This window comes from Mirounga angustirostris, unplaced genomic scaffold, assembly GCF_029215605.1.
Source record: "Mirounga angustirostris isolate CCGP_5_RB_7025 unplaced genomic scaffold, mMirAng1.0.hap1 SCAF_13, whole genome shotgun sequence".
Taxonomy (NCBI): Eukaryota; Metazoa; Chordata; class Mammalia; order Carnivora; family Phocidae; genus Mirounga; species Mirounga angustirostris.
In genome coordinates this window covers 13,506,869-13,518,035 of record NW_026991721.1, presented here as the reverse complement: position 1 = coordinate 13,518,035, position 11,167 = coordinate 13,506,869, and the positions used below count along the sequence as shown (strand labels likewise).

At 36.7% G+C, this 11,167-nt stretch overlaps 1 protein-coding gene across 1 annotated transcript; it reads left to right on the top strand.

Moving 5' to 3' along the window:
• Positions 1-520: 520 nt before the first annotated feature.
• LOC123856426 (olfactory receptor 4A15-like) lies at positions 521-1,444 on the top strand. Its single transcript, XM_045892629.2, has one exon. The coding sequence runs from the start codon at positions 527-529 to the stop codon at positions 1,442-1,444; it is 918 nt and encodes a 305-aa protein (XP_045748585.2). The 5' UTR covers positions 521-526.
• Positions 1,445-11,167: the final 9,723 nt, after the last annotated feature.

Genomic DNA, 11,167 nt, shown 5'->3' with positions numbered 1-11,167 from the left:
TTTATCTATTGACATTATGATATATTTTTTAAATCCTTAAGATGTTTTGAAATTGTGAAATATATCAATTTGGGATTTCACTTACTAGTTAAGAGGATTCTATTCTAGAAGTTAGAAAGTCATCTCTTTTATTAACTGGGAAGTAAATATAAATCTTGTTTTAGGTTTCCATTAACCATAATCCATTTAAAAAATTTTGTATGAGGAATTCGCCATATGTATAATTTTACTAGCTTCCATATGGAAAATTGGTTGTAGCAACCCACTTACTTAATAATGTTTCCTTTTCACACATGTCTCAATGACTTGTCTCTCCATTAGTCTGCAAGATTGCTGAGGTTAGGGAGCATGTTTTAATCAGCCTGTATTCTTGTAATTTCTAAAAGTACTGGAACATAAGAAACTATAATGCCTATTAGGTAAATGAATAAACAGATTGTTTTAGATTTCAGGAAGACACCAGTAATCATTATATTCATAGCTAATTTTGTCTTGAACTGTGAAAAAAGGACATGCAAAAGAACATATGGAACACAGAAACAATGTGACTGAGTTTGTCCTCTTGGGGCTCACTGAGAGCCTCCAAGGTCAGAAAATATTATTTGTTGTGTTCTTGATCATCTACATCGTGACAGTGGTGGGCAACTTACTCATTGTGGTGACTGTGGTGGTCAGCCCAACCCTGGATACCCCTATGTACTTCTTTCTTGGTTACTTATCATTTATGGATGCTGTTTATTCTACTACAGTTACTCCAAATATGATTATAGACTTACTCTATGAGAAGAAAACCATTTCCTTCCAAGCTTGCATGTCCCAGCTCTTTATAGGGCACTTATTTGGTGGTGCTGAGATTTTACTCCTGGTAGTCATGGCCTATGACCGCTACGTGGCCATCTGCAAACCGTTGCATTATTTGACAATCATGAATCAATGGCTGTGTGTTCTCTTGCTGCTGTTGGCCTGGTCTGGAGGTTTTTTGCATGCTGTAGTTCAACTTCTCTTTGTTTACAACCTTCCCTTCTGTGGTCCCAATGTCATCGACCACTTCATCTGTGACATGTACCCATTATTAAAACTTGCCTGCACTGACACCTACGTTATTGGCCTCACTGTGGTTGCCAATGATGGGGCAATCTGTGTGGTCATCTTTACAGTCTTACTCATTTCCTATGGGGTCATTCTGCACTCCCTGAAGACCCATAGTCAGGAAGGGAGGCGCAAAGCCTTATCCACCTGTGGCTCCCACATTACAGTGGTGGTCCTCTTCTTTGTCCCCTGCATTTTTATGTATGTGAGACCTCCTTCTACCTTACACATCGATAAATTCTTGACTGTGTTTTACACAGTTATCACCCCTATGTTAAACCCTCTAATCTATACGCTGAGAAATGGAGACATGAAAAATGCCATGAGAAAACTGTGGACCAGAAGAAGAAAATGAGGCCAAAGAGAAATGTGTTACCTTTTTTCAATGAAGAGTTGCTCCATCCAGGAAAGGATTATGTATTTCTAATGAATTTCACCTCAGGTTTAATGAACTTGCGTATGAAGAAAGCATTTGAGATGTAAATACTTCTAATGATCACAAAAGATTTCTAAGATTTTCATAAATTTTTAGGAAAATAGATGTTTAGCTTTTGGGCATAAAATGTCTTTGTTGAAACTATAGGCTTATGTTTTATGTGATGAGTTATGCTATAGTCAATATTGGACCTTTATTTCATTAGTGGACAATTTTCACATGCTTTTCTTTTACATAATTGTTCTTTTTCAGAATTAATAGTGCTCATTACATATTTTAGAGAGAGAAGTTAAGAAATGGGACATAAAGACTTGGTTCACTCCTCCCATACAAAGTCAACTCATTTGATACTTGAAGTATATATCTTATTTTTGTATCTGCAAGATATTTAAGTATATCATTTTATTCACAGTGCTAAGCACAAAGGATTGAAAAGGAATGCTGCTTCCATATTGTAATATTAATCATAAAGAAGTTAAGTGAAGAAAAAAATCTGAACAAAAGATGTAGATTTAATAAGTAAGATTTACTTATTTTTCTGAGTGGGCACTCCTATTGTCTCCTCACATGGAGCAGCTTTTTTTGGTGTTATATTTTCATTGAGATTATCCATTAGTCTTCCCTGATAGTTTAGAATATCTGATAACATCTTGGCCATTTTTCAGTATCCCCATCTCTACTTTTGCTTACAGTGTTTCATAGCCTTCTTTAGGGACCTAGGCCCTTCCTTTCATATGTGGAATTACTATAATGCATAATTCATGAGCTTCAAGTATGCAATACAGAACCTGACACCAGATATTTTGGGTGATATCATTGTTAAGAAAGATGTTGACATTATGGCATGTCATTCTTACCTCTGCTGTTAATGGAATGTAGATTATTAGGCAATAAAGAGGCCATAATATGGAGACCTCTTTCATAAGCCTCCTCTCTCTGAATGAGGTTTGAAAGAAAATATTATCTGCCTCTAATAGTGTAGGAAGCATGTAGTCAAAGAAACTCATGGTTCTGCCTCCCTTATTTAGTCTGGATTCATGATCCCTGGCTATGGGGAATGGAACCTTTTCACTGATAAGTCACAGTGTAAGAGAAACTTTACATCCCAATTTTTATCCCAATTATTATTACATGGAATTTTCTTACATCATCTCAAAGTCTTCCCAAACATGACACTATTCATTAAATAATAGTAAACAGAAGTTAAATAATTAAGTCATCTACTTTTGGATGTTGCTATAGACTGAATATTTGTGTTCCTCCCAAAATTCATTAAATCCTATATAATACATGGTATTTGGAGGTGAGGTGTTTGGGAGGTGATTAGGTCATGAAGGTAGAGCTCTCATGAATGGGACTAGTGTCTCTTTAAAAAGAGACACCACAGACCTCATTTGCCTTTTCTGCCATGTGAGGACACAGCAAAAAACAGTTATCTATGAACTAAGAAGCAGGCACTCATTAGACGTGGAATCTACAAGTGTCTTGATCTTGGACTACCCAGGCCCCAGAACTGTGAGAAATTGACTTTTGTTGAAGCCAATCAGCCCAAATGGACTTAGACATTTATTAATTTCCAAATTTGTGTAGTTATTTCAAGTGATTAGATAAAAATCTTGGTTAATTATCTATGTTAATTATTCTGTATGTTCCCTTAAGCCAGGGAAAGTTACTTGTCTTTGTACTCTGTATTTGCACAATGTCTGATGTAGAATCCACTCCATGAACTCTCTCAGGTACTTGCATTCTTGAATTCTTGATCTATTGGAGAGGTTTTTTTTTTTTTTAAAGATTTTATTTATTTATTTGAGAGAAAGAGCAGGAGCAGAGGGCAGGGCGGAGGCAGAGGGCAGAAGGAGAGGGAGAAGGGAGCTGAGCAGGGAGCCTGATGCAGGGCTCGATCCCAGGACCCTGAGATCATGACCTGAGCCGAAGGCAGACGCTTCACCGACTGAGACACCCAGGCACCCCTCTATTGGAGAGTTTTTACTGATGAATTTTGATGAACTCTTTCTACATTAAGTATGTATATTTGCTACAGTAGTCTTCTTTTATATTTGCTCAAAATATTTATTTTATTCATGTTGTACTTATAGGTGTTTTTCTATAATGATGTTCTCATATCCTTTTACTCTTGATTTCTTCTATCACATCACTCTTGGAAAATTTCATTTACTTTCATTTGGTGAATTCATAAATTTAACATCTTTCTAAAAAATAAAAATAACTCTCAAAAAGTTTTCTTTTTAAATGGTCTAGGATTTATTTTTGTTTGTGATGAGGACATACCTAAGCCCATTTTCCTCTAATAGGAAAAATAATCTGCCAAAGTTATTATTAATGTTAGTAATAATTTAAAATTTTCTATTTAATATGTCAAATTTTATACAATTAGTATGTTTGATTTGGGGCCCATTTCCCCTCCTCTGTTGCTCCCTTCACCTCCTCCTCCCCCTGATCCTCCTTTTCCTTTGGTGTATTCCCTACTACTAACATTCTATGTCAGTAGTTAAGGATTTTAACGTGTATTAAACCTTGTAGGAATAATCTCCCTTAATTACTCAGCCTATTCAAGTCTCTTGCAATTTCTAAATACTTACTTTTCCTGATAAACTTTGGGATTATTTTGTGAAGTTTGAAACCTTCCCATAAAACTATATTTAGAATTTCATGACCCTCCACATTGATTTTGAGGAAAATGGTATGTTTTCATATCTTGTTTTCCCATCCAGAATGAGACATATATTGTGAAGGCTTGATCAATGTCTCAATAAAATTTTGTAATCATTTCCATAGAGTACATAAATCTTGCCTTTTGGTTTTCTTAATTAAAAAGCAGCTTGTCTTATTTACATTTGATTCACATTTTCTTTTTTTTAATTTAAATTCAATTAGTCAACATATAGTACATCATTAGTTTCAGATGTATTTATCAGTTGCGTATAACACTCAGTGCTCATCACATCACATGCCTTCCTTAATGCCCATCACCCAGTTACCGCACCCCCCCACCCCCCTCCCCTTCCATAACCCTCAGTTTGTTCACATTTTCAATGAGCTGATCAGAAAGGGCTCTGTGTCTTTTGCTGGCATGAATTACAGCACAGTCCTGAAAGGCATGGGTGTATGTTTGTATACAACTGTTCATAGGCCTACATTAGACAATACACAAGTAGGTATCCAACCACAGAGATCTGTATCTGACCTCATGTAGCTCTGTATAACCACGTGTAGGTACATATTCAATGATCTGTAGGTCTGTATCCAACTTCATATGTGTGTCTATATGTGGACACACAGAGATCTGTATCTGACAACACAAGGGTGAGTATCTGACTACCCATATGAATGCATATGTGTATATATAAGTATTTGGTATCATCACACATAAGCCTGTATCTGTCTACACACAGCGCTATATATTGCCATACACAAGTCTTTATCTGACTGCATATAAATTTGTTGAGGACTTGACTGAACAATTCTTCTGTCCCATGTGGCATGGACTGAGGTTCCTCTCTGGTATTCAGCTGATTAGGGGCTATTAGGGAGTGTTTAAGATGACTTTACTCATGTGAGCTGTGCCTTGGCAGGGATGGCTGGAAGACTGGGATCTTCTGGCTCCTTCTCCTTCTCCATGTAGCCTGTCTCTCCAGTGAGTATGTCAGACTTGTAAAATGGCAGTTCAGGGCTCCCAGAGGGAGGACACAGAAGGGATTAGGCCAGTTAAGATCTCATCCCATCCTGTCATGAGCTTGAAGTTCAGGATCTCAAGGTCTAAATCCAGACTGCTTCTGCACCAAATGAAAAGGCAACCTATGGGATTAGAGAAAATATTTGCAAGTCATATACCTCATAAGAGGTTAATATCCAAAATGTGAGAGGAATTTATACAACTAAATAGCAAATGCAAATCAAAACAAAAATTGATTAAAAAATGAGCAATGGGCCTGAATAGACATTTGAAGAAGACATGCATATGGCCAAGAGGAACATGGAAAGGTGCTCAACATTACTAATCATAAGGGAAATGTGAATCAAAACCACAATGAGTTATCACCTTACATCAGTCAGAATGGCTAAAATTAAGAAGACAGGGGACAAATGTTGGCAAGAATGTGGATAAGGGGGAACCCTCTTACACTCTTGGTGGGAATGCAAACTGGTACAGCCACTCTGGAAAACAGTATAGAGGTTCCTCAAGAAGTTGAAAATAGAGCTACCCTATGACCCAGCAATTGCACTACTGGGTATTTACCCCAAGATACAGATGTAGTGAAAAGAGGGGCACATGCCCCCCAATGTTTATGGCAGCAATGTCCACAAAGCTAAACTGTGGATGGAGCCAAGATTTCCATTGACAGATGAATGGATAAAGAAGATGTGGTTCATAAACACAATGGAATATTCCTCAGCCTCCAGAAAGGATGAATACCTACCACTTACATTGACATGGATGGAACTGGAGGGTATTATGCTAAGTGAAATAAGTCAATCAGAAAAAGACAGTTATCATATGGTTTCATTCATATGTGGAATATAAGGAATAGTGCAGAGGATCATAGGGAAAGGGAGGGAAAACTGAATGTTAAGAAATCAGAGAGGGAGACAAACCATGAGAGACTCTTGACCCTGGGAAAGAAACTGAGGTTTGGGGAAAGGGAGGTGGGTGTGGTGATGGGGTTGCTGGGTGATAGGCATTAAGGAGGGCATGTGATGTGATGAGAACTGGGAGTTATATGCAACTAATGAATCATTGAACATTACATTTGAAACTAATTATGTACTATATGTTGACTAATTGAATTTAGATTTTTTTTTTATTTATTTGAGACAGAGAGAATGAGAGAGAGAGAGCACATGAGAGGGGGGAGGGTCAGAGGGAGAAGCAGGCTCCTTGCTGAGCAGGGAGCCTGATGTGGGACTCGATCCAGGGACTCCAGGATCATGACCTGAGCCGAAGGCAGTCGCTTAACCAACTGAGCCACCCAGGCGCTCCGACTAATTGAATTTAAATGAAAAAAGATAAAAAGCTTCTGCACAGTGAAGGAAACAATCAACAAAACTAAAAGGCAGCCTACTGAATGGAAGATATTTGCAAATGGCATATCTGATAATAAAAGGTTAGTATCCAAAAACTATAAAAAACTTATCAAACTCAACACCCGAAAAATAAATAATCCAGTGAAGAAATGGGTAGAAAACATGAATAGACATTTTTTTCCAAAGAAGACATCCAGATGGCTAACAGACACATGAAAAGATGCTCAACATTGCTCATCCTCAGGGAAATACAAATCAAAACTACAATGATATATCACCTCACACTAAAATTGCTAAAATTAACAACAGATGAAACAACAAATGTTGGTGAGGATGGGAAAAAGGGGGGAACCCTCTTACACTGTTGGTGGGAATGTATACTGCTAGAAATTTATCAGTTGTAGCATAATAGTACTAAATTTTGGCTGTTTTGGTTTACTTTAATGTTTTATATTGTATCTATTTCTGATCTTTTCATTACCTCTTTTTTTTTTTACTTTGACATTAATTTAATCCTCTTTGTCTACTTAAGATAAAAGCTTAGCTCTTTTAGAGCTTTATTTTTAACATGAGCATAAAGCTATGCATACATTTATGTAAGTTGAAAACAAGTAACTTTTGTGTGGCTTAGCACATAAGAAAGATCTTCAGCTAGTTCATACAGGTATTTGACTCTTTATCTATGATCCTTATGACCTAGAAGATACAATATACAACCAAACATGTGGAGATGAACATGCTCAATGGAGCCCATCATAAGCCATGGGAAAATGAATAAGAGTGGAAGCCTTCAGAGACTTGATGTAGAAACAGGCTCTTGTTGGAAAATAATTTGTTTCTTGCAGAAACAGTCATCCAATTGATACTGGACTGAAAATTAAGGGACTGAATTAATGAACTGAAAATCATTATGGTGTCAGTTGACATAGATTCAGGCCTTGATCAACAACATCCACTCCCACACAGAACTACAGAACTGTGACTACCTATCTTTTTATGAATTGCAACTTCAACCTCAGTAACTTCTCTCATCCTAAGGTCTTCTGCTTCTGAACCTCAGGGTCTCTTGTGTAGAGGTGCTAACAGCTAGAGATAGGACTTCCTTGGCTGAGGACATGATTGGATAAGTGAACCTGAGACTGGTTTTCCTTTTACTTTGGCTTAAATATGACTTGCCTTACCCAAATGCTTTCTTATATGAAACTCACAATTTATTATTTAACATTTTTTTTTTCTGTTCAAATTAGAGGCTTTTCACGTATTTGGCTGTCTGCCACTCTTTCTTGGCAAGAGCCTAGTCTTTTTTTTCTCTAGTCATTGTTCTAGGGGAGAACACTGTCCAGAGGAGGTTACTTTATTCGAATTTGTTCCAAATATTCTCATAAGCTAATCCGTAATGGCCTTACATTCTCTTTTATTGAAAACAGTAGTGATGTAGAAAGCCATAGGCTGTGTCTGCACGTATAAGTGGAAAGATTATTTTCCTGATATAATGGCCCAAGAGATTTCTGAGAATTCAAATATCTTCCAGGCTGGAGTTTCTCTTAATCCCCTAGATGTTTCCTTGGTATATTTTCCTGTGTGACATCCTTCATTGCTTGTACAAACATGTGGAAGTGTCCAATTCTCTGGGATAAAGCTGGGGAAAGGTAGAAACATGCCTTCTATTTGGGAAGAAGTGGCCTTAGGGATATATTTTGAATGGATGAACAGGTAAAGAGTTCTCCTAATACCTGAAAGATTGCTCAGTCATTGGTTTTCCCAGTAGTTAAATTTCAGCATTTGTCTTTTTAGGCAAAGAGACAGATTAATATCCAGGGACACAATTGCTATCCTAATGATATAAGTAAAGGACTTTTTGGTTGCCTAATTGTGCTGACCAAGAAGAGATACATTCAAATAACTAATTTGAGATTTAAAAAAAATTGGGACAAATAATAGGCTTGGCCAAGTTAATTTCTACTAATTAGGCTAGTTCTTACACAGTCATCTGAAGAAACTATACTTACTTTATATAATTGTCTCTATATTTACTGTGTGACTCTATGAGAAATAAGGTCCATATGGGAAGGAACTTTCAGGTGATTTTCTCCCCTGTTTTCTTAATTGTTGTGTCCTCCCTCATACCATGGTTCCTGGCATTAAATAGGTGCTCTAATATAAAACAATAATTAATAATTGAATAGTTAGGTAAATAAATATTTAATATATCTGTTCACACTTCAAGGCTGACAATAAAATGTTAAATGAAATGAAAGGAAAACTTGCTATGGCAAGTGGGGAAATACATGATAAATTAATCTTCACTGGAATAAAATGCTTTCAGTGGTATTTTCTTCTTGACTGGTAATAGTCTCATAATTGTTCCAAAGTGATTTTTTCCCTTCATGTTACATCCTTTAGACCTTAAAAATGTGATTTGGTCTAGCATTGCTAGTACCTATAGATATTAAAGAAATTTTTTTTGGACAATCCCAGTGAATTTAATTAAGCAAGAATCAGTCTTGGACACTTTCCAATTCTGACTTAATAACATATGGTGGTCAGAAGGGACGAAACGTCTTGTGATCTCTGCCCTATTGGGAAGAAGATACTATCCTTTTAAGAGCTGATAAATTTTTAGGAGGTCTTTGCTAGGCTGAAAGCATACCCCCCCCCCAAAAAAAAGCACAAGAACGTCTCTCCTCAAAATTTGAACTCAACTGGTGTGGTCATACGAACATGATAGAATGAGAAGACTAACCAAGTATAATGTTATTTTTCTATTTTGAAGTTAGTAGGAAAAAAGTTACCCAAGAACAATCTCCTTGGAAATGGCTAGTTGCTATCTTCTTATGTAAAATTATGTTGCTTGTCTTTTAGAGAAATTATCCTAAGGTAGTAATGTTTTATTTTCTGTGTGGACCATGGAATTCCTTTTACATAATCTACAATGCAAATAAAAGCAATCTCCTAAAAAAATCAAGGAACCCCATTAGGAAAATGGACTGACAGCCAAATGAAATAAAATATACCATCAGGTAATAATGCAGCTTTTGCTTTCTCTTGTCATACTGGATGAAAGAAAAATTCCAGTCCCAGGAATGAGTAAAAAGTCTTTCTTCAGCTTGTGGACTTACCATCACAAGATAAGACTAACAGTAAATATTGGGATCCAGGCTTCTAAAGTGTGTGAATTTTTTTATTGTGTGAAAATTAAATTACTTTGAAATAAAGCAAACTTAGATTCCCATTCCAGTTTAATAACTTAAAAATGGGTGACCTTGGGAAAATGAATTAGATGTTCTAGCCTCAGTTTGTTCAAATATGAAATGGGGATGACAGTTCTTCGTACTATAAATATGAAATGTGATTCATTGAGTTGTGAGTGTGTGATTGGAATCCACTGTAGGCATTGTGAACAGTGGAGTGATAGATCAGAATCATATTTATAAACAGATCATTTGAGCTGCCTCATGAGAACAAATTGATGGTAGCCGGAATGAAAAGGGAGAGATGTGGCAGGAGGCTAGTGTAGTGGGCTGGAGAAGTGGTGGTGGGAGGAAAATGATCAAGTTTGTGATCTATTTTAAAAGGGGTTAATAAGATTTGTTAAAGGTATCACTGTGTGATATGAGAGCAAGAAAGGCATGGTGGTATTTCTTGTCTGAGTAATGACTTGGAAGGTAGCACCATTTAGTAAGATGGAAAACACCTACATTTGTTGCTGAAAATTAAAAATGTAGTTTTATAAGTTCTGAATTAATATCCAATTGGAGATGTTCAGAGTTGGAGATGTTGCATATATTAAGTTTAAATATTAAGGGAGAGACTCAACATTGGAATGGTTCCACATTTATTGGTCAGGAAAAGGGGGCATATCCAGCCAGAGATCCTAAGAAAGAAGTCTCGGTGAGGGAATAGACAATCCAGGGCAGTGACTTTCCATTCCTACTTTGATTCAGTAGGTTTGAAAATGTCAATTACCTGTAATTAGTCTCAAATATTTCACTTTTGTGACTTTATTTATTTTTATTTATTTATTTTTAAATATTTTACTTATTTTTGTAGTATTTTATTTATTTTTGTGAGAGAGAGAGAGCATGAGTGGGGGAAGGGGCAGAGGGAGAAGCAGACTTCCCGCTGAGCAGGGAGCCCAGTGTGGGACTCGATCCCAGGACCTTGGGATCTCACCCAAGCCTAAGGCAGACGCTTAACCGACTGAGCCACCCAGACACCCACTTTTGTGACTTTATAAATTGTGTACCTTTTCATGGAATTCCCTTGCCCTCTTTTCTTGTCCTTCCACTTTTTCTTTAAAACTCAGTGAAAGCATTGCTTTCTCCAGGAAGCCTTCTCTGATTGCTATTTGTTTGACATATTCCTATCCCTGACCTTCACATTGTGCAACTTTTTATAAAGACACATTAGTTTACATTGGTGATTATTATGTATGCGGTCACTGAGTGTAGCTTATTCAACTTGGGAATCACAACGTCTGTGACAAACAGGAACTCCTGCTACATTCTTTAAGTGAATGAGTCAATAAAAGATTAATCTTATAATGCATTTAAAAGTTTCCCCTCTTGTTTTGTAGGAAACCTGCTTCTAATATGTGAA

Excerpts from the sequence above, each read along its gene's own strand:
- LOC123856426 (XM_045892629.2), top strand. The coding sequence starts at position 527 with ATGGAACACAGAAACAATGTGACTGAGTTTGTCCTCTTGGGGCTCACT.